Raw genomic sequence first — 24275 nt, 5'->3', positions numbered from 1 at the left:
CTGAATAAGATATCTTCACCAACCATGCATCAAAGTCTGATCTCCAAAATATATAAAGAACTCAAAAAAGTAGACTTTAAAATTCTATTTAACCCAATTAAAAAATGGGGTACTAAACTGAACAGAGAATTCTCAACAGAAGAAAAGCAAATGGCCAAAATATATTTAAGGTCATGTTCAACTTTTTTAGCAATGAGGAAAATGCAAATCAAAATAACTTTGAGATACCATCTTACACCTGTTAGAATGGCTAAAATCAAAAACACCAATGATAGTGAGGATGTAGAGTAAGGAGAACACTCATTCATTGCTGGTGGGAATGCAAACTTGTGCAACCACTTTGGAAATCAGTGTGGGACTTTCTCTGGAAACTGGGAGTCAACGTATCTCAGCATCCAGAAATTCCACTATGGGAATATACCCAAGAGATGCCTAATCATACTAAAATACTAAAAGCATTTGTTCAACTATTTGTTCAACTATGTTCATAGCAGCACTATTTGTAATAGTGAGAACCTGGGAACAACCTAGGTGCCCCTCAATGGAAGAATGGCTAAAGAAGGTATGGCACATATACACATTAGAGTTCTACTCAGTGGTAAAAAAATGACATCTTAAATTTTGTATGCAAATGGATGGAAATAGAAAACACTTTCCTGAGTGAAATTACCCTGACCCATAAAGATGAATATGGTATGTACTCACTCATTAGTGGATTCTAGCCATAAAAAAGGACATTGAGCCTATAGTTCATGATCAGAGAGAACCTAAATAATAAGGTGAACCTTAAGAAAAACATATATTTATTCTCCTGGATATTGTAAGTAGACAGGATTTGGGGTGGAGTGTGGGAAGAGGAGATGGGGAGAGAGAAGGGAGAAGGGGAGGATGGGGAGAGCTTAGGGGAATGGGATGATTGGGATGGAGGAAGGGTGGATATGGGAGCAGGGAATATATATCTTAATTAAGGGGGGTATTTTAGGGTTGGCAAGATACTTGACTTTAGAGGGGTTCCCAGGTATCCAAGGAGATGTCCCCAGCTTGTTCTTTGGGCAGCTGAGTAGAGGGTGCCTGAACTGAGCCTATCCTATAGCCACAGTGATGAATATTTTGCATATCACCTTAGAACCTTCATCTGGTGATGGATGGAGATAGAGACAGAGACCCACATTGGAGCACTAGACTGAGCTCCCAAGGTCCAAATGAGCAGCAGAATGAGGGAGAATATGAGCAAGGAAGTCAGGACCTCGAGGGGTGTGCCCACCCACTGAGACGGTGGGGCTGATCTAATGGTTGCTCACCAAGGCCAGCTGGACTGGGACTGATGGAGCATGTGATCAAACTGGACTCTCTGAATGTAACTGACAAGGAGCACTGACTGAGAAGCCAAGGACAATGGCAGTGGGTTTTGATTCTACTGCATGTACTGGTTTTGTGGGAGCCTAGTCTATTTGGATGCTCCCCTTCCTAGACCAGGATGGAGGGGGGAGGATCTTGGACTTCCAACAGGGCAGGGAACCCTGACTGCTCTTTGGACTGGAGAGGGACAGGGAGGAGGAGTGGAGGGAGGGGAAGAGAAATGGGAGGAGTGGATGAGGTGGAAATTTTTAATAAAAATAAAAAAATAAGAGCTGGCTTTGTAGTTGGACAATGACTATCCTTCTCTAATTCCAAGCATGTTGTTAAAAGAAAAATTCAGAATTTTTGTCTCATGTCAGGAGGCATCTGGTATGGGATAGAAAGAAGATAGATTCGAAGGAAATATTTTACTTTTCTTCATGCTCATTTTGTGTATATTGTATCTTTCATGGAATATATGTCTATATGAATAATTTTTAAGTTTTCAACAATAAACACTAGATTTTCTTGTAGTAATTTTTGAAACTCCCATGTAGAAGATGGTGCCTACAATAATGACTCCACCTGATTAATTAAGACATCATGATGCTGATAGCACTACTATGAGACCAGTTTTGGGGGACCAGCTGAAGAAATGGTGAGCATTCTTACAATGCTTTGGTCAGAACTCCAAATAAGAACTTAAAAAAAAAACTCTATCGAATACTCAGAGACCTTATGCCATTATACAAAACAGTAATTTTAAAGTTAACTGTCATTTTGCTTTTACAGAATCTCATAGAAAGAACATTGCCCCCATGACAGCTCAACGCAATTCTAGATGACATCCCCTTTCCCCAACAAAGTTTGTCCTTAGGGTTAGGGACAACATTTTGGGGAAGATTATTATTAATATAGGGTTGGGAGTGAGGGTAGAAATTATGTAGCCCCAGAAATCTAAAAAAAAAACCAGAAAAACTAAAGAGGGAAAACTGAATGGGATGATAGGTAGATTACTGTGAACTTACACTAATAATAATGATAGTGAGTAATAAAGTGAACACTTGTGAGCTATTATTTACCAACAATTTATATTGGTATAAATTTTTGTATATAGATATAAGTTCAAATTCTATTTGTTATATTGAATATGCTCTGATTTCTGATTAACTCTATATTTATCTGTATGTTTGTATACCTATGCAAAGTTATTTTGTCAGATTGTATACATGCATGCTTCTACCTCTGTTTAAGACATTTTGTATATTGATACAATTTTAGAATATATTTATCATATTGCATTACATTTTCTACCTGTGATCAAGATATTTATACATTGTTGAAATTTTGAGGTCATTGTACTCATTTGTTGCACAGTCATTTAAAGACTTTAATATTCCAATATGAAGTCTTAGTCTTTAAGTTATGCTGGTATTAAGTATTATAGGTCAATAGTCATCCATGTTTGTCTGTATATAGTTAAACTAATCAGGTTCTTTAGATACATAGAGATAGATTTTATCTATCCACATAGATAGGTAATCTTTAACCACTTCAAAGATCTGTATAACATGGAATTTAAATAATTTAGGATTCTGTCGATGTGAGACATGATTGCTCTTTGCAGCATTGATCTATTCCTGAGAAAGTATTGAGCACCAAAGACACTCCACTTGGAGTTTTTCTTCTCGGCACAACTGGCTTTTTGCCCATGCCTTGATCACTGACAAAGTGCTCAATGTCCAGACTTGACCCAGCAGGATACAAGAAAAAAAAAGGCTGCCAAACCTTCCCAAGACAGGGTAAGACAGTTCTGAAAACTTTCCTGCTTCTGAAAATGGTCTGTCAGTTACTCTAGGCCTTAGCCAAAGTTGACTGCTTCAACATTGCAAATGAGACTTTGAGTGATTGCCTAGGCAGCCAGTTGTCTCAATCATCTACTGTACATTTTGGAAGCTGCTTCATTGTACTTCCTGCCTACTCAGGTAATATCTCCCTTCCCTTGTCTTCAATGGGGTTGAAGACTAGATAGTCATCATTACCATTCTCTTATGAACTAGTCAAGCTATTTCTACTACAATATTAGACTCCTTAGGATAGAATGTTTATTAGAACTTTAGGATATATTCCTTGCTTAATATTGCTTATGCTGGTTATAATTCTAACTTTATAATTGATATCTGTTCCTAGTGTACATAGTTTTGTATTGGGTTTGGAACTCTTATTTAAACAAAAGGGGGAGGTACTATGGGAGCTCCTTCATTCAATAGCCTTTAAGATACCAGCTCACTTGGGTGTGGTCTCTTATACTATAAATGCAGCTGTAAAGAGTGCAATGGTTCTTTCTCTTTGGACTCTCATTTCTGGCTGCTAGCTTCAGTTTATGTTTCCCGTTTGTGCAGAGGACTGTGATCTAGGACTGAGATCTGTGAGTCTACCCCTAAATAAATAACCCTTTACTATACATAATCCTGAACTAGTGTGGGATTATTTTGTAACTTCCATGATCAAGAGGGAGTATTTTTAACAAAATGAACGTAAAATACACAAAAATATTGTTTCTTTTTTTGGTATTTTTCAAGACAGGGTTTCTCTGTAGCTTTGGTGCCTGTCCTTGAACTAGCTGTAGACCAGGCTGGCCTCGAACTCAGAGACCCACCTGCCTCTGCCTCCTGGGTGCTGGGATTAAAGGCGTCACCACCACCATCCAGCTTAAAAGTATTGTTTCTTAATGGTCTTTTGAAACAATGTCTCTTGTAGTCAACACTGACCTCAAACCAACCATACAAGCAAAGATGATCTAGAATTCCTGAAACAGACTCTTCATCTCAGAGCTGGGTTTTCAGTCAAGTGACACACTGCCAAGGAATTTTTTAAATTTTTAAAATAAGAGATATTTGAGACACACCCAAAGTACTTAAAAATACTTATACCATCAATTGGGATTTTTAATGAAATGAAACCTTCAATGATCAGATAAATGTATAGTCTATCAATCTATTTAAATATGTGGCATTACTTAATGGTAAAACATTTTAAATATTCTCTACTAAGACTTTTGAAGTCTGTAGTGTAATCTAGTCCATCATGAAGAAGCCCCTGTACTGCAGAGCATAGGACACCATCTTTCCTGACTGGCTGCACCCTGTAGATGCCCAGTCAGATTTGTGTAGCACTCAGTACTGTTCCTGTGACTCCAGCACTTGTATTCTCCCAGAACTCACTGATGGTTTTCTCCTTTGTCTCTCTTCTTGCCGTCAAGGGTAGATGACATACATTTTGGCACAACAGTAGAATAACATTACTATCCCCACTAACCACTGACCACTGCATTATCAGATGTATCAAATGTGTTGCCCAGACAGAATTAAAAGCCTGTAGTGCAAGTGTGAGCTACCTCTCCCTTCCTTAGGGTAAAGTAGGGTAAAGAAGACATGGAAAATGGACTAGGAGGCTGGAGAGGAAATGTCAGATGCAGGTCAATAAAGGACATAAGCAATAATCTAACATTTAGTGAGTGTTCATGAGCCTAACACTGACATGTCATCACTGAGGAATGTGGGGTGCTCCATGGGGTGGGTTTGTGAGAGGGTTTGCAGTTGAAATAAGAATGTTGGTTACCTGTTTCATGTCTTCATAGCTCAAAAGCAGGAAGTTGTCCCTTTCTCTCATGGACAGCCAGGCACGGGTGTGCTCAAACCATGATCCATATATAACTGTGTAAAGGGTGGAAGAACGTGTTAGTTACAAAGAATAAAAGTGAGCACTGCCTGATATTCTTCACTTTTGTGCAAATGGTAGATACCTTTATTAAGAAAAATCAAACTGGCATTTACAATATTCAATGTAAATATAGTAAAGAATGACACATACACGGACAATGAGCTGATAAAATTGAAAACACTAGTAAACTCATCACCCCACAACTTTACCACTGATGCCATGAGGAGACAACCTCCTGTTGGGTATCAATTACTGAGGCATATCTTGGGGAAAAGCAATCACACCAGTACAGTAAGCCAGAGGTTTCTGGACATGATCAGGCTTGGACTATTTTAATTACATCATGTCTGAAGAACTTTCTTACCTAATTATGATCACCTTCTACTGGCTTCTACCTCTAAGTTACCACCACTACTCAATAGTCTCTCTTCAACACCCAAACCTCCATAACACAGACAAGTAGAGACCTTCCAAGCCTAAACATCCACCTTCACATCCAAACTTCATTTACATTCCTATGTCTATTGTGATGTGTTCACAATAGATCCTGGTCTAGTGCACTCTCTTCTTGTCTCAGCCTCCATTTCACACTTGCACTGTTACCCATTATCTGAAGAAATAACTGAATCAAATCAGGAAAGAAGGTAAGAGTTAAGTCAGAGTAAGAACATACAATATATGAATTCAAGGATTCTAAGATTTAATTGAAAACTGAGGGTAAATGATCTACCGAGAAGTTATAGAGAGAAGGTGAATTCCACAAGAAACAGCAGAATTAAGTCACTTAAAGAGATTGAAAGCTGGTCTCAGGTGATGGCTCAGTGGAATGCATTTGCCTTGTAAGTATGAGCACCTGAGTTTGAATCCTCAGGAACTATTGAACAAAACAGAAATTAAGGTTCATTACCTAATGTTTTTGCTTGTCTTCCACATTCAAGCTTTGGCATAAGAACAGACATAGTCACACATTTGTTTCCATACAATCATGACACAAACACCTATGACTATCAAAAAAGGCTAAAAGCCAAGCCAGAAGTGGTGGCACACATTTGAAATACTAAAACTGAGGAGTTAGAGTCAAGAGAAGACTGGAGGTTCAATGTCATTTTCCATTACATTGTGAATTAGTGGCCAACTTGAGATACAACTGATCATATCTGAAAATATGCAAAAAACCAAAAGCATGTCAGTGAGAGCATCAAAAATAAGCCAATGATATATACGTTGCTGATAATTAACAATTGTTCTACTTTAGAGGTCATTTTTGAATTTAATGTGTTTATTTGGAGGCTGGGATTACAAAGTATATGTCAACAAGGCTGTCTCTGTCTGTTTTTAAGAAAAGGATTACTTGAAGTATTGATTCACTGTATTCATCCCATAAATGTCAAGAGTGAATGCTTTTAGCATATTACTCATCTTGGATATATTATTTTCTTACACTTTAATTGATTATATATATAGTCAAGTTGTGAGACCTAATGGCTGTGTTCAACAACAATAATAATTCACGTGGTTTGAGTGTTAATGGGGGAGCAATGCTCAATTAGCAAGCAAGTAAGTACCTGCATCCTGGTCAAGTGTTCTAGTGGGACAAAAAAGGTTCAATTACAGAGTTGACAAGAATAGTAACTTATATGGTGTTGGAAAGTGTGACTCAACCTGATACCTAAACAATGCAAAGACTCAACCAAGAAAGCGAATTACAGGCCAATTTTACTCATGAACATAAATGCAAATATTCTCAATAAAATACTGGCAAACAAAATCCAAGGAAACATTAGAAAATTTATCCATTATGATCAAGTAGGCTTCATCCCAGAGATGCAGGGCTGGTTCAACATATGAAAATCTATCAATGTAATCCATCATATAAATAAACTGAAGAATAAAAACGTATGATCATCTCATTAGATGCTGAAAAAGCATTTGACAAAATTCAAAACCCCTTTATAATAAAGGTATTGGAGAGATTAGGGATACAAGGGTCATTCCTAAATATAATAAAGGCTATTTACAGCAAGCCAACAGCTAACATTAAATTAAACAGAGAGAATCTCAAGTCCATCCCACTAAATTCACAAACACAACAAGGCTGTCCACTCTCTCCTTATCTCTTCAATATAGTGCTTGAAGTTCTAGCAATAGCAATAAGAAAATATAAGTGGATCAAAGGGATTCGAATTGGAAAAGAAGAAGTTAAACTTTTGTTATTTGCAGATGATATGATAGTGTACATAAGCAGCCCCAAAAACTCCACCAAAGAAATCCTACAGCTGATAAACTCCTTTAGTAATGTGGCAGGATACAAGATCAACTCCAAAAAAATCAGTTGTTCTCCTATACACAAAGGATAAGGAAGCAGAGAGGGAAATCAGAGAAGCATCACCTTTCATGATAACCACAAATAGCATAAAATATCTTGGGGTAATTTTAACCAAGAAAGTAAAAGATCTATTTGACTAGAACTTTAAGTCTTTGAAGAAAGAAATTGAAGAAGATACCAGAAAATGGAAGGATCTCCCTTGCTCTTGGATTTGGAGGATCCAAATAGTAAAAATGGCAATTCTACCAAAAGCAATCTATAAATTAAATGCAATCCCCATCAAGGTCCCATCAAATTTCTTCACAGATCTTGAGAGAACAATAATTAACTTTATATGCAAAACCAAGAAATTCAGGATAGCCAAAACAATCTTATTCAATAAAGGAACTTCTGGAGGCATTACCATCCCTGACTTCAAATTCTATTATAGAGCTACAGTATTGAAAACTGCTTGATATTGGCATAAAAACAGAGAAGTCGACCAATGGAATCGAATAGAAGACCCAGATCTTAAGACAGAAAGCTACGAACACCTGATTTTTGATAAAGGAGCCAAAAGTACACAATGGAAGAAAGGGCATCTTCAACAAATGGTGCTGACATAAGTAGATGTCAACTGTAGAAGAATGAAAGTAGATCCATATCTATCACCATGCACAAAACTCAAGTCCAAATGGATTAAAGACCTCAATATTAATCTGAACACACTGAACCTGATAGAGGAGAAAGTGGGAAGTACTCTACAACATATGGACACAGGAGACCGTTTCCCATGTATAACCCCAGCAACACAGATACTAAGGGCAACACAGAATAAATGAGACCTCTTGTAGCTGAGCAGCTTCTGTAAAGCAAAGGACACTCACGAAGACAAAAAGGCAGCCTACTGACTGGGAAAAGATTTTCACCAACCCCGCAACAGACAAAGATCTGATCTCTAAAATATATAAGGAACTCAAGAGGCTAAACTTTAAAATGTTAATTAACCCAATTAAAAAATGGAATGCTGAACTGAACAGAGAATTCTCAACAGAAGAAGTTCAAATGGCCAAAAGACACTTAAGGTCATGCTCAACCTCCTTAGCTATCAGGGAAATGCAAATCAAAACAACTTTGAGATACCATCTTACACCTGTCAGATTTGGTAAAATCAAAAACACCAATGATAGCCTTTGCTGGAGAGGTTGTGGAGTAAGGGGTACACTCATCCATTGCTGGTGGGAATGCAAACTTGTGCAACCACTTTGGAAAGCACTGTGGTGGTTTCTCAGGAAATTTGGGATCAACCTACCCCAGGACCCAGCAATTCCACTCTTCTGAATTTACCCAAGAGATTCCCAATCATATTACAAAAACATTTGTTCAACTTTGTTCATAGCAGCATTATTTGTAATAGCCATAACCTGAAAACAATCTAGATGCCCTTCAGTGGAAGAATGGATGAAGAAAGTGTAGAATATATACATATTAGAGTACTACTCAGCAATAAAAAACAATGACATCTTGAATTTTGCATGCAAATGGATTGTAATAGAAAACACTATGCTTAGTGAGGTAACCCAGACCCAAAAAGATGAACATGGGATGTACTCACTCATAATCAGTTTCTAGCCATAAATAAAGGACATGGAGCCTATAATTTGTGATTCCTGAGAAGATAAATAAGAAGGTGTACTCAAAGCAAAATAGATTGCTATCCTCCTGTATATTGGAAGTAGTCCAGACTGCCGGGCAAATATTGGGAACTTGGGGGCGGTGTGGGATGGGGGTAAGGGGAGAATGAGAGGGAAATGTGTGAAGGGGAGGATTGGGAGAGCTTGGTTGAATAGTGATTTGGGAGAGTCTTCTGTTTGTGTTGATTTCATTCATTAATAAAGAAACTGCCTTGGCCAGCCCTTAGGTGGGTGGAGTAGATAGAACAGGAAGAAGGAAGTGAGGTAGATAGCTCAGTCAGATGCCACACCTCTCCTAAGTCAGACAGATTGCCATACCTCTCTTCTCTGAGCCAGACGTGATGAAGTTCCAGCCCAAGATGGATGTATGCTAGAATCTTCCCAGTAAGGCACCACTTCGTGGTGCTACAGAGATTATTAGATATGGGTTAATCAAGATGTGAGTAAGAGGCTGGAACTAATGGGCCAAGCAGTGTTTAAATGAATACAATTTGTGTGTTGTTATTTCGGGGCATAAGCTAGCCAGGCGGCTGGGAGCTAGGCTGGAATGCAGCCCACCACTCCCAAACACTACAGAATGGCGCCCAGGCGTGGTTAATTGAATCCACAGAGAGCCCGAGAAAGCTTGGGAAAGAATAAAGCATGGCTTCTTGGTAGCAGCAATTTCTCGTGTCTGTTCTGTTTGCTAGAGATAAGCATGCGCTCTCATCTAAGAGAGGTTTCCTGACTGAGCTTTAGCTGTAAAACCTTGCAGCTCTTTTAAGAGGTCCTGCCACGAAACACTTAAATGGTGTTTGTTGATGAAAAGCTAAATGTGTATTTTTCAGTTTTCAGTCATAGCAGGAAAAAAAAGCTGTGCTGTTTTAAAATGCCGGCTATCTGGGCCATCCTGCCAGGTCAGACTCTAACTCTTTCAAGCAGGCGATCCTGAGTATGGAGCTTTTGATTATTGTTTAACACTGTTGCAGCTTGCTTGCTGGCAGGGAACTTGAACCACCGCAGAGTTGTGATGATAAACATGGCTATAGCTGGTACCTCTGCCATGAGGCTGGAAGGCTGAGGAATGGGCTGGATCTAGTTGCCAAAGTCATGGCTAACAATATTTTTTGGTAAATTAAAGACTCGTGTGGTCAGAAAAAGAGAGATATACAGTAAAGAGAGATAAAAAAGCTCTAAATGAGCGAGCTGCTTGGCCAGCAAGGAGACCTGACTGTCTACCAGAAGATCCATCATTCATTGGGGTGAGTGAGTGCCAGAACCACGGCAGCCACCCTGAGAGGGACCACCGATGTTCTCTAACCCCTCCACACACTTCCTGCTCTTCCTGCAGGGGTTATTCTCCCCGGATACTGCCTCCCTCTTCCTGTCCCTTTCCAGCTTGCACACAGAACTCCCCCCCCCCCCGCTTCATCCTCCCATATTTGGAGCCACAAAATCCCACAGCTCAGCCTGTTTGGGCACCAGGACCTGGAATTGAGTGCACCCCGGCCAGTGGGAGGTCCCCTGCTTCAATAGCCTGCCTGCAGAAAGGTAGGCCCTTTGTCAGCCAGCTGCTTGGCCAGCAAGGAGACCTGACTGTCGACCAGATTATCCATCATTCATTGGGGTGAGTGAATTGAATTCATTGGGCTGAATTGAACTTCTAAAAGAAGACCCAAAGGGGATTATTCAGAGGAAGAAAATGGCAGGCACCAATGCAAGAATTCCTCTAACAATTTGAAAAACAACACCAGAACCCAGCGAACTTACAACAGGAGGACTTGAACACACTAATCAAGAAGAAGTAGAAAAAACTGACTTTATGAAAGTAATAGAGTCCCTTAAACAAGAGGTGAAAAACTCCCTTAAAGAAATAGACGAGAAGAATAACAAAAGGTTTGAAGAATTGAGTAAATCCGTAAACGATATCCTAGGAAACCAAGAAAAAACAATCAAACAGATAATGGAAACAGTGCAAGACTTGAAAACTGAAATGGAGGCAAGGAAGGAAACACAAACCGAGGGCCAGCTGGATATGGAAAATCTATGTAAATGAACAGAGACTACAGAAAAAGCATAACCAACAGAATACAAGAGATAGAAGAAAGAATCTCAGATTCTGAAGATACCATAGAGAAAATAAACACACTGATCAAAGAAAACAGCAAATCCAACAAATTCTCATCACAAAACATTCAGTAAATCTAGGACACAATAAAAAGACTAAACATAAGAATAATAGGCATGGAAGAAGGAAAAGAATTACAGCTTAATGGTCCAGAAAATACATTTAATAAAATTATAGAAGAAAACTTCCCAAAGCTAAAGAAAGATATTCCTATTAAGGTTCAAGAAGCTTACAGAACACCAAATAGACTGGATCACAAAAAATCATCCCCTCGCCATATTATAATCAAAACACAAAACATACAGAATGAAGAAAGAAATTAAGAGCTGCAAAGGAAAATGGTCAAGTAACATATAAAGGTAAACCTATCAGACTAACACCTGACTTCTCTATGGAAACCATGTAAGAGACCATGGATGCAAGCCCAGATTACTATACCCAGCCAAGCTTTCGTTCACTCTAAATGAAGAAAACAAAATATTCCAAGATAAAAACAAATTTAAACAATACGTAACCACAAATCCAGCCTTACAGAAAGTAATAGAAGGAAAATCACAAACAAAGGAGTCCAGCATTGCCCAAAATAACTCAGACATCTAGCGACCCTTCACCAGCACATCTCAAAGAAAGCAAAAACACAATCTCTACTACCAAATAAAAAATGACAACCGAAGTTAACATCCACTGGCCATTAATATCACTTAATATCAATGGACTCAATTCACCAATAAAAAGGCACAGGCTAAGAGATTGGATACGAAAACAGGATCCAACATTCTGCTGTTTACAAGAAACACACCTCAACCACAAAGACAGACATCTACTCAGAGTAAAGGGTTGGGAAAAGGTTTATCAATCAAATGGACCTAAGAAACAAGCCGGTGTGGCCATACTAATTTCTAACAAAGTTGACTTCAAACTAAAACATTTCAGAAGAGGTGGAAACGGACACTTGATACTCATTACAGGAAAAATCCATCAGAAGGAAGTCTCAGTCCTGAATATCCCACCCAATGAGATGGTGGGCCTGATCTAATTGGAGCTCACCAAGGCCAGATGGACTGGAACTGAAAACGCACGGGATAAAACCCGACTCCCTGAACTTGGCAGACAATGAGGGCTGCTGAGAAGCCAAGGACAATGACACTGGATTTGGATCCTACTATGCATAGTGGCTTTGGGAGGCCTAGTCTGTTTGGATGCTCAACTTCCTGGACCTGGATGTAGAGGGGAGAAACTTGGACTTCCCACAGGGCAGGGAACCCTTACTGCTCTTTTGCCAGGAGAGGGAAGGGGAGTGGAGGGGGAGGTGTGTAAATGTGAGGCAGGGATGAGGCAGAAATTTTTAATAAAAATAAAAAAAAAGAGTGACTCGCATCACTACAGCAACAGGTTGAGTAAAATGCTATGAAGGTATGCATCAAGATTACATGATATTGTTAATAATCATATCAATAAATGGAGTGAGGGGAGTATATCATCAAGTTGAAGTAGAGAGTGGTTGGAGAAGAGGAGAGGTAGTGCAAAAGAGAGATGGAGAGAGAGAGGGGGGAGAATGTTATACATGGACATTCAGAGAACAGGAAGGCTTTAGAAACTTGTAGTTAATGAAATAATTTTTAAAAGAATTATTTTATTTTTATTTTTACATGTTTGTGCATTTTCACATGCATATGAGTGTGTGTGTGTGTGTGTGTGTGTGTGTGTGCCCACAGATATTAGAAGAATGCCAGTTCTCCTCAAGCTAGAGATATGAAAAACTGGGAGTCACTTAATGTTGGTTCTGGAAACAAACTCCCCTCCTCTAAAAATTCTCAACTTCTTTCAACCACTGAAGCATCTCTAGAGCTCCTAATTACATAATTATGAAGAGTAATTGATAAAAACAATTTTATTGCACCAAGAAAAGTAAAAATTAGCACAAATGGTTTACACAATAAATAAATTTGAAATGAAGATACAGATACAAAATTAAATGGTGGCACTATGAGAACAACAGGTAAAAAAGTACTTACCATATACACCTAATGATTAAACTGTCTCTGTAACCCATATAGATTATGAGTAGACAATTGACTCCACAAAGTTGTTATTAGGTTCTCACAAAAGTTCTGTGAGATGTGTGTACACACATAGACACTCTAGCATGTGCATGTGCACACACAGACACACAGAAACACACACACACACACCATATCATCATAAAAAGATATTATTGAAGGAAAAAATATCACAGTATGAAGGCAAGGTGGGGGACTTGGGACAATTCAATAAGAACAAAGTTGGCATAATAAGAAGACAGGAATAGGAATCAAAAGATATCTGCCCCTCTATGAAAAGATGAAATGCAAGGTTCATAGGTATAGAAAACATTTTTATTATCATATCCCATAGATGGAAAAGATATGTTGTGTTTAGTAGCCTTTAATATTAACTTAACACAACATATAACTATCTTGAAAGAATTTGAATGAGCAATATTCTAGATTACATTGATCTGTGGACATGTCTTTGAAAGGTTGTTCTTATAGTTCATTAATAATGTAGAAATGTGGAACACAATGTGGGCAGCATAATTCCCTACTCATCGTAGTGTAGAAAAGTAGGGAAAAGAAAGTTAGTTGCAAGCAAGAAAGCAGGGCAAACATATTGTCTCTCTGCTTTTGACTGTGAAATGTGCTTTCATTTCCTACCAAAACTTTTCAATAATAAACTGTAACCTGGAGTTGTAAGCAAAACCAAAACTTTTCTCTCTGCTATTGGATTTTCTTTTATTCTAGCCCTATGTTGGAATGCTGAAACATTGTTGGCTGCTTTACTCTTTTTTTCTTTGCTCTTTGGGGGGGTTTGCCTCACAGCTCACAAATAAATCAGACATGGAGACTTATTCTTTTTTATAAATGCCAGCCTTAGCTTCGCTTTTTTTCTAGTCAAAAAATAAAATTATCCCATCCATCTTTTGTCATTGGGCTTTTATGTTTTCCTATTTCTTGCATATCTTTTCTTTCTTCCTTACTCTGTGACTTGCTATATAGCTGGATGACTAGACCTCAAAGTCATTCTCCTTTCTTTCTCCTCCATGTCTTTTCCATGAGTTCTCTTCCTATTTATTCTCTCTGCCTACCAGCCCTGCCTATCCTTTCTTCCTGCCTCAATATTGCCTGCTTAGCTCTCTATTAGAACATCAGGTGTTTTAGACAAGCAAAGTTTCACAGTTTCACAGAAGTGAACAAATTAATCATAAAAGAATGCAACACATCTTTGAAACATTAAAATAAATGTCTACAACATAAATGAATATAATAAATCTTAATATTCCAAAATATCTCTATAAGTTGCTTTCTGTTGGAACAGATGCCAACTTAGATACAGGAGGAAAGTAGGGCACCACAAAGACTAAAATAGAATCTTCCCTCAGAATTGTATAAGTAAACAAAGAAAGTACATTGTAATTGTCAAGAGAGAAACACCAAGTCTAATGTAATAGAAGGTCTGTTAGAACTGAGATTTCAACTGAGATTTGAAAATCTGTGTGATGCAATGTAAACAGACCTAAAAGAGATGTTTAAAGGCCAATGTACCTACATTAAGAAAACAGTTAGATATCCAATAAATTAGTTAATGATTCACCTTAGGGCTCTCTGGAAAAAGAACAAGTCAAATGCCAAAATCAGTAGCTGTAAAGTAAGCACAGACATTAATGAAATAAATAATTTGAAAACAACCCAACAGCAAAACAAACCAGAGAGTCAACGAAACAGATGTGATTCCTTCAAAATGTAAACAATATTGACAAACCTTAGATAAACTAACCAAAGGGAAGAAAAATTACCAAAACTAATACAATAAGACATGAAATGGAGCATTATGACAATTACCAGTGAAAATCAGAAAATTACTAGAGTTTACCTTAAGAAATGCCACCAAGACAGGCGGCGGTGGTGCACGCCTTTAATCCCAGCACTCGGGAGGCACAGGCAGGCGGTTCTCTGTGAGTTCGAGGCCAGCCTGGTCTACAAGAGCTAGTTCCAGGACAGGCTCCAAAGCCACAGAGAAACCCTGTCTCGAAAAACCAAAAAAAAAAAAAAAAAAAAAAAAGAAATTCCACCAAACTGGAAAATCTAAAACATATGGATAAACTTCTGTATAGATAAAAATACTAAAATTAAGCTAAGATGACATTTAAAAAATAAACAGGTATATGGTGGGGAGAAGGCTCAGCAGTTAAAAGCATTCACTGTTCTTCTACAGGACCAGAATTCAGTTTTCAGTATCTACATGATAGTTGTCAATGTACTCTTTCAGTCTCTGTGGGCATCAGACACATATGCAACAAAGACAAATAAATGCAAACAAAACACTTCTACACCGAAAATAAAATGAACCTTAAAATTAATCAGGCCTGCCCCTGCCCCTTCCCTGCCACCTCTCAATTAGGAGAAGGCACAGCAAAGACCAAGATGTAGCCAAGTTAGATAACATGAATGACATTGTGATTTTGAGTCCCAGTATTTAATAAACACAACATGATAGTAGGTGCTTGTATTCCAAGAACTCAAGAGGAAAATAGAGGAGGAGCAGAACTTCAAGGTCACCCCTGACTATACAGAGAGTTCAAGACCAGCCAAAACTATATCTCATCTTGTCTTTAAAAATGTCTTTGAGCCCCGGGCTTTAAGAAGAGCTAATATCTATTCTCCTTAATGTGTTCCACATAATAGAAAGAGAAGGGTCATTGCCAAAGATGTTTTATGAAGCTACAGTTACCCTGATACAAAAACTGCACAAAGACTCAACCAAGAAAGAGAATTACAGACCAATCTCACTAATGAACATCGATGCAGAAGTTCTTAATAAATTACTGGCAAACCAATTCCAAATATACATCAAAAAATCATCCATTATTATCAAGTAGGCTTCATCCCAGAGATGCAGAGCTGGTATAACATATGAAAATCTATCAATATAATCCATAATATAAATAAACTGAAAGAAAAAACCATATGATCATTTCATTAGATGCCAAAAAAGCATTTGACAAAATTCAACACCCCTTCATGATAAAGGTATTGGAGAGATTAGGGATACAAGGATAATATCTAAATATAATAAAAGCAATATACAGCAAACTGACAGCTAACATCAAATTAAATGGAGAGAAACTCAAAGCAATTCCATTAAAATCAGGAACAAGACAAGGCTGTCCACTCTCTCTATATCTCTTCAACATAGTTCTTGAAGTCCTTGCAAGAGCAATAAGACAACATAAGGAGATCAAGGGATTCAAATTGGAAAGGAAGAAGTCAAACTTTCATTATTTTCAGATGATATGATAGTGACCCCAAAACTCTATCAGAGAACTCCTATAGCTGATAAATATGTTCTATGCTAAGGAAGGATACAAGATCAACTCAAAAACATCAGTAGCCCTCCTATACAGAAAGCATAAAGAAGCTGAGAGGGAAATCAGAGAAACATAACCTTTTACAGTACCCACAAATAGCATAAAGTATCTTGGGGGAACTCTAACCAATGAATTAAAAGATCTATTTGACAAGAACTTTAAGTCTTTCAAGAAAGAAATTGAAGAAGATACCAGAAAATGGAAAGCTCTCCCATGCTCTTGGATAGGAAGGAACAACATAGTAAAAATGGCAATTCTACCAAAGGCAATCTATAAATTCAGTTATTCCCATTAAAATCCCAACAAAATTCTTCACAGACCTTGTGAGAACAATAGTCAACTGTATATGGAAAAACAAAAAACTCAGGATAGCCAAAACAATCCTATATAATAAAAAAAAACCTCCAGAGGCATTACCATCCCTTAAATCAAGCTCTATTGCAGTAATAGAAAACAGCTACAGTAATGAAAACAGCTTGGTATGAGCATAAAAACAGACATTGACCAATGAGATAGAATTGAAGACCTGAATATTAATCACACACCTATGAACACACGATTTTTGACAAAGAAGCTAAAATTATACAATAGAAGAATGAAAGCATCTTCAACAAATGGTGCTGGCCTAACTGGATGTCAACCTGTAGAAGAATGAAAATAGATCCCTATTTATCACCATGCACAAAACTCAAGTGAAATAGACTAAAGACCTAAATATTAATCTAACGACACTGAACCTGATATAAGAGGAAATGGAAATTAGTTTACAACACATTGGCACAGGAGACCACTTCCTAAGAATAACCCTAGTAGCACAGACAATAAGAGCAACAATGAATAAATGGGCCCTCCTGAAACTGAGAATCTTCTGTACAGCAAAGGACACAGTCAATAAGACAAAAAGACAACCCACTGAATGGGAGAAGATCTTCACCAACCCCACATCAGACAAAAGACTGAGCTCCAAAATATATCAAATACTAAAGAAATTAGATATTAACATTTTAAATAACCCAATTAAAATTGAGGTACTTAACCAAAGAGAATTCTCAACAGAAGAATTTCAAATGGTGCAATAATACTTAAGGACATGTTCAACTTCCTTAGCAATCAAGGAAATACAAATCAAAACCACTCTGAGATACCATCTTACACCTGCCAGAATGGCTAAGATTAACAAAAAACCAATCATAGCTTATGCTGGAGAGGATGTGGAGTCAGGGGGGACACTCATTATTTGCTGTTGGGAATGCAAACTTGTACAACCACTTTGAAAATCAGTGTGGTTGTTTCTCAAAAAATTAGGAGTCAACCTACCACATGATCCAGCAATACCACTCTTGGGAATATACCCAAAAGTTGCTCAATCCTACTACAAAATCATTTGTTCAACTGTGTTCATAGCAGCACTATTTGTAACAGCCAGAACCTGGAAACAACCTAGATGCCCCTCAATGGAAGAATGGATAAAGAAAATGTGACAATCTACACATTAGAGTACTACTCAGTGGTAAAAAAAAATGACATTTTGAATTTTGTATGCAAATGGATGGAATAGAAAACACTATTCTGAGTGAGATAACAGACCCCAAAATATGAATATGGTATGAACTCACTCATTAGCAGATACTAGCCATAAACAAAGGACATTGAGCCTATAGTTCATGATCCTAAAGAAGCTAAGTAATAATGTGAATCCAAAGAAAAACATATATTTATCCTCCTGGAAATTGGAAGCAGACAAGATTGCCTGACAAAATTTGGGAGCATGAGGGCAGGGAGTAGATTGAAGGGAAGAAGGGGAAGAAAAGGAAAGAAGTGGAGTATTGGGGAAAGCTTGAGGGAATGGGAGAGTTGAGATGGAGGAAAGACAGATATGAGAGCAAGAAAAGAGATATGTTGATTGAGAGAGTCATTTTGGGGTTAGCAAGAAACATGGCTCTAGAATAACACCCAGGAATCCACACTAAGACCCTAAGCACTAGAGAGGGTGTCTCAACTGGTCTTGCCCTGTAGTAAGACTGATGATTATATTAAACATCACCATAGAATCTTCATCCAACAACAGATAGAAACAGAGACAGAGACCCACCTCCGAGCACTGGACTGAGCACCCAAGGTCCAGTTGAAGAGTGGAAGGAGGGAGAGTATGATCAAGGAAGTGAAGTCCACGAGGGGTTCACCCACCAAGACAATGTGCCTGAACTAATGGGAGCTCACCAACTCCAACTGAACTGGCCATGAATGACCATTGGATCAACCTAGTCCCTCTGAATGTGGTTGACAGTTGTGGCATACTGAGGGGTCAATGACAATGGCACTGGGATTTGTCTCTATTGCATGTACTGGCTTTTTGGGATCCTTTTCTTTTTGGATGTATACCTTGTTCAACCTGGATTTAGTGGGGAGGGCCTTGGACCTTCCACAGATCAGGGAGCCTTGCCCCCTCTTAATATTTGAGGGAGATGGGAGGAGGATGTGTGCAGGACTGGAAGGGAAGTGGGAGGAGGAGAGGAAGTGGAAATTTGGATTGATATTTTTTAAAGTAATAAAATCAAATAAATGACTAGCAACTCCTATATTTAATAGGACACTCACCACTTCCTTTGAGGAACCGTTCAAAATAATTTGTCAGAGACTCTGGATTCTTAATAAGGTTTGTCTTATGGAAGAAAAAATAACCAGAGACAAGAACATCTCTGGGATTTCTGATGACATAGATCATCTAAAATGGAAAAACATGTACATGATGGTCAATATAGTCATTCTCCACTTTTATCTGGAACAATTTGTATGAAATGTTAATCAAATATCATGATGTTTCTAAAAACATTAATTTTATGTGTAAAAACCATACTTAAGTACAATATAGTCAAGATCCTCTTTCAGATTTTAATTTGATTTACAAATACATAACAGCAAAATGACTGAGGTCACTATTACTGTAAAAACAAGAAAAATAATAAAAATCCAACACTGATTCTATAGTTTTAAAAAACAAATCTTAGAGTGTGAAAGATAATCCATCTGATGTGAAAGAGCATATTATCTACACAGAATATTGAGTACTGTGTTCAATCAGTCTTTGATATGACAAACTTTTTGGTTTTTTTAACTATAACTACCAAATATAACCCTCAAAACAATCATGGTGCAGAGCTTAAAGCCAATGTGCCATTATACAATGGTGAAAACAAAGACCTACAGGAAACTAAGAAATGAAGAGAGTCAGAGAAAACAATTTCCTTTGGGAAAAGCATAACTATTGGTCACATAATGCTGAATCCTCATCCCAGAAAATATACAGACAAGGAACACTGTACAGTCAGAGCTGATTGTACTTAAGTATTTATACATATGTGTATATGTATAAATATACATATATACTAACAATGAAAAAGAGACCATAAATCTGGAAAATGAGGGCTATAAAAATGAGTTTGGAGGAAGGGGATGGAGGGCTGATGTATATAATTAAATTGTAATCTCAAAAATAAAATAAATAAGTTAAAAGTAAATAAATTTAATAAAAGGATACTTATATTTTGAACCAATGCATTTGTGACATTATTCTAGAATTTATCTCTTCATGCCTCAGTTTCTCCAGTCCAGAGTTTGCCAAGTTCAGAAAAGACACAAACACATATTTTTGAATGGTCATAACTCAATTGTGATATTTTTAATAGAGATAGTTCTTCTAAGAGTGTCTTTGCAGTTTAATCATAAAATAATATTAACTTCTGTGGTGGAGGGACTTCCAGTAAATGTTCTTACTAACAAGAAGCTACGAATATTTCTGATCCTTTCTGTAGTTCCTCTATCAGGAACATGCGTGATTCCTGTGGTTATGGATCTCAATGGACAGCTAGACCCAGCAAGACACAGTGGATACAGATGAGCCATAATTGTTGAACATCTACATGTTTAGATGCCTGTTCATGCTGTTTTACCTATGAGGTAGTCAGTGTTGGGTAATTCACCCACAGTGCATGGAGTATTTATAGAATCAAGATTAGCTAATTAATTAATTAATTACTTTGGTGACAGCAAAACAGTAATATCTACTATATACTATAATTTTAACTCTATTTGACCCTGTATATGTAGTTCCTTGATGGTCTAATATGTTGTTCCACTTTCTGTCATATATCTGCCAGGATTACTGTGTGGTGATTGACATCATGGTACTTTGATTTAGTCTGAGGAGGGAACACATCAATATCACCTAGTGCATGAGAATCCCAGCTTTCCTCCCTCAACCTAAAAAATCAGAGTCCATTTAAACAAGAGCTCCAGGGTCAGACATGGTAGAATAAGTTCAATGAGCATTTGATCAAGCATTTCTCAATCACTGGTTACTGACCTTAGCCTTGGAACTGAAGAAAGACTTGGGGAAAAGATGGAAGGGAAGATGAGAGGTGATGAGGCGTGGTCCTTCCTGATTGATTAAAATTGGATGTCCTATTTGAGTCTCTACCCAGGGTGAGCGTTCCCAGATGGGCCTAGATTGAATCCACTTGGGATTCCCCTTGGTCTGAATCAAGCAGACAATCTCAATCAGCCAGTTAGTTCCTGAACAAGAATAAAAATTGGTGGTCAGTAATTTCAACATTATTTGTTAAATAGCGTCAAGTAGAATATACAACCACACTTTTACAGTACAGCTGTTTCCAAGTACACAGACCTGTGGTGTTGACAATGTCTACATGGTGTTAGCACAAAGTATATTTATCTAGCACACCCCCAATGCTTCACTTGGAAAAACTGAGATTATACTCAGTATACTTCACCTGCTTCCTGAACATCCCCAGCAGTCCTGGGCATCATCAGTTTACATTCTGGTGGAGTGAATTTGAATATCCCAGATATTTCACAGGAATGAAGTTAAAAAATCTGTTCTAGCTAGCTAAAAAAAAAAAAATAGATGAGCTCCCTTCTTTTAATACAATGCCCCTGAGATACATCCATCCTGCAGTGTGTCTATGAGTACTGCTTGTCCTTAAGGTAAATAAATGCCCTCTTGTCTATTTAACACACACACTCTATCCATGTTTGCTCATTTGTCAGTGGATATTTATCTACCTTTCTTCCCTGGGCTATTGTCTGAATCTTTATCCTGAATTCCAGTGTCCTTCACTTTCCAAGTTACTGCACGTTCCTTGTCAGCAACCTATTACTTTCCTAATGGTCAATGCTTCTTCCACCCAGCAAACATCCCTTCCCCAAAAGTCATTTTTGGTTCCTTGAGTTTGAGACTCTTTCTACAACCTGAACAAGAACCATGATGATTCTCTACGTGACCTTTTACTCTCCACCACATATTCTTATATCCATGACTTTTTCCTTGATGTTACTTCTTTGTTTATTCTCATCATTCTCCCTCTTTCACTCACTCTTCCACACAGAGACACAACAACGCCAGAGTCTGCCTTAGGATCCATTGACATTGCTCTCTTTTTTCATTCTGTTTTCAAAAAAATTATTAGTTTTTTTTAAAAAATACCAGCCCAAATTCCCACTTCCTCCCCTCCTACGATTTCCTCCATACACCCTCCTACCCTACTACCAATAAATCCTAAAAGAGGGTAAGACAACATTTCTCTCTTGCCTTAACTGATTTTTCAACCACACATAGCAGGCTAGAAGTCTTTCTCTTGGTGTAAATGTGCTGACACACAGCTCTCCTTACCCACAAAGCATTTTAAGCATCTGATATACAGAACACTCCACTCATTGCCTAAATTAATGAGGAGCAAAGTCCCAACCTTCCTCATACAGTTCAAGATCATTCTCACTAACAGTCCTTACCTGATTTGGGATAAGTCAATATGACTGTGTCTTCATCTCTAACCACAAACTTATCACCGATTTCTTCAAGTATTTCTTTTTCAATCCATAATGCAGGGAAAGGTATTCCTTCAAACCAAAGGTAGTCTGACATGGCAAAGAGCTCTTTGTAGGTGCTGTTAGGATTCCACCTTTAGCCACCTGTACAGCTTCTAGCAAATTCTGAGAGCTAACATTCATAGTACAGTGCAAAGAAATCATTAACAGCCCATACTTCATTTCAAAACTAACTACTGAGAAGAAGAAAGAGATATTGTAACAATGAGTCAAAAGTTGTTGTATTAAGCAATTGTGAACTCATACAGAGATTACTCTGTACAATTTCTGAGCTGGAGTTAATGACTCCAAACTAGAAACTCAATAATAAGTGCTAGGTCATAGAAATGGGACTTACTTATGATTTCTAATTCAATATAGCTTTCAGGGTGGTTTCAAATGTGCAAAAAAAATACAGAGATCATACAAAAGGTTGCAACATGCAATTTCTTTTTTTTCATTTTTAATCAGATTGTTTCTTTTCTTTTTTTTATTAAAAATTTCCATCTCCTCCCCTCCTCCTTCCTCTTCCCTCTCCTCCCTTCCACCCATACCCCCCACTCCCTCCCTCTCCAGGCCAAAGGGCCATCAGGGTTTCATAACTATGCTAAGTCCAATGTCCTCCCCACTCCTCATAAGTCCAGGAAGGTGAGCAACCAAACTGACAAGGCTCACAGTAAGCCCGTCCATGCTGTAGAGTCCAAGCCCATCACCGTTGTCCTTGGTTTCTCAATCCTCCTCCACGGTCAGCCACATTCAGAGAGTCCGGTTTGGTCGCCCGTCTGTCTCAATGGATGAACGCACCCCTCATGGTCCTGATTTCCTTGATCATGATCTCCCTCCTTTTACTCCTCACAGGACCTTGGGAGCTCAGTTCGGTGCTCCAATGTGGGGCTCTGTTATTTTCTCCATCCATTGCCAGGTGAATGTTCTATGGTGATATACAAGATATTCATGAGTATGGAAATAGAATCTGGACATTTCTGGCACCCTCTCCTCAGCTGTCCAAGGAACTAGATGGGGGCATCTTCCTGGACACCTGAGAACCCCTCTAGAATCAAGTCTCTGCCAACCCTAGAATGGCTCCCTTAATTAAGATATATAATTCCCTGTTCCCACATTCATCCTTGCTATATCCCAACTATCCTATTCCCCCAAGCTCTCCCCATCCTCCCCTTAACACTTTTCTCTCCCCATCCCCCCATCCCACCCCACCCCAAGTTCCCATTTTTTGCCTGGTAATCTTGTCTACTTCCAATATGCAGGAGGATAACTATATGTTTTTCTTTGGATTCACCTTCTTATTTAGCTTCTCTAGGATCATGAATTATAGGCTCGATGTCCTTTATTTATGGCTAGAAACCAATTATGAGTGAGTACATCCCATGTTCATCTTGTTGGGCCTGGGTTACCTCACTCAGGATGGTGTTTTCTATTTCCATCCATTTGCATGCAAAATTCAAGATGTCATTGTTTTTTTACCACCGAGTAGTACTCTAATATGTATATAATCCACACTTTCTTCATCCATTCTTCCACTGAAAGGCATCTAGGTTGTTTCCAGGTTCTGGCTATTACAAATAATGCTGCTATACACATAGGTGAACAAATGCTTTTGTAGTATGATTGGGCTTCTCTTGGGTAAATTCCCAGCAGTGGAATTGCTGGGTCCTGGGGTAGGTTAATCCCAAATTTCCTGAGAAACCACAACACTGCTTTCCAAAGTGGTTGCACAAGTTTGCATTCCCACCAGCAATGGATGAGTGTACCCCTTACATCCTCTCCAGCAAAGGCTATCATTGGTGTTTTTGATTTTAGCCA

General features: G+C 38.2%; 1 protein-coding gene across 2 annotated transcripts in view; it reads right to left on the bottom strand.

The window, feature by feature from the left end:
• LOC119820498 (probable alcohol sulfotransferase) overlaps positions 1 to 22751 on the bottom strand; it is a 40040-nt gene extending 17289 nt beyond the window's left edge. Inside the window, exons 1-4 of one of the 2 annotated variants that reach the window (XR_006020862.1) lie at positions 22380 to 22748; positions 20935 to 21143; positions 19170 to 19296; positions 4960 to 5054 (exon numbers count right to left, since the gene is read on the bottom strand). Coding sequence is in view for 1 of the 2 variants with exons in the window: in XM_038338889.1 (XP_038194817.1) it covers positions 4960 to 5054; positions 19170 to 19296; positions 20935 to 21143; positions 22380 to 22512 (564 nt within the window). In the remaining variant the exon portion in view is untranslated. Of the gene's footprint in view, positions 1 to 4959; positions 5055 to 19169; positions 19297 to 20934; positions 21144 to 22379 lie in introns of both variants that reach the window. The other variant, XM_038338889.1, reaches the window with a different exon arrangement.
• Positions 22752 to 24275: the final 1524 nt, after the last annotated feature.

Source organism: Arvicola amphibius, chromosome 8 (genome assembly GCF_903992535.2).
Source record: "Arvicola amphibius chromosome 8, mArvAmp1.2, whole genome shotgun sequence".
Lineage (NCBI taxonomy): Eukaryota > Metazoa > Chordata > Mammalia > Rodentia > Cricetidae > Arvicola > Arvicola amphibius.
The sequence above is the reverse complement of the archived record's forward strand: the minus strand, read 5'-3'. Positions and strand labels throughout refer to the sequence as shown.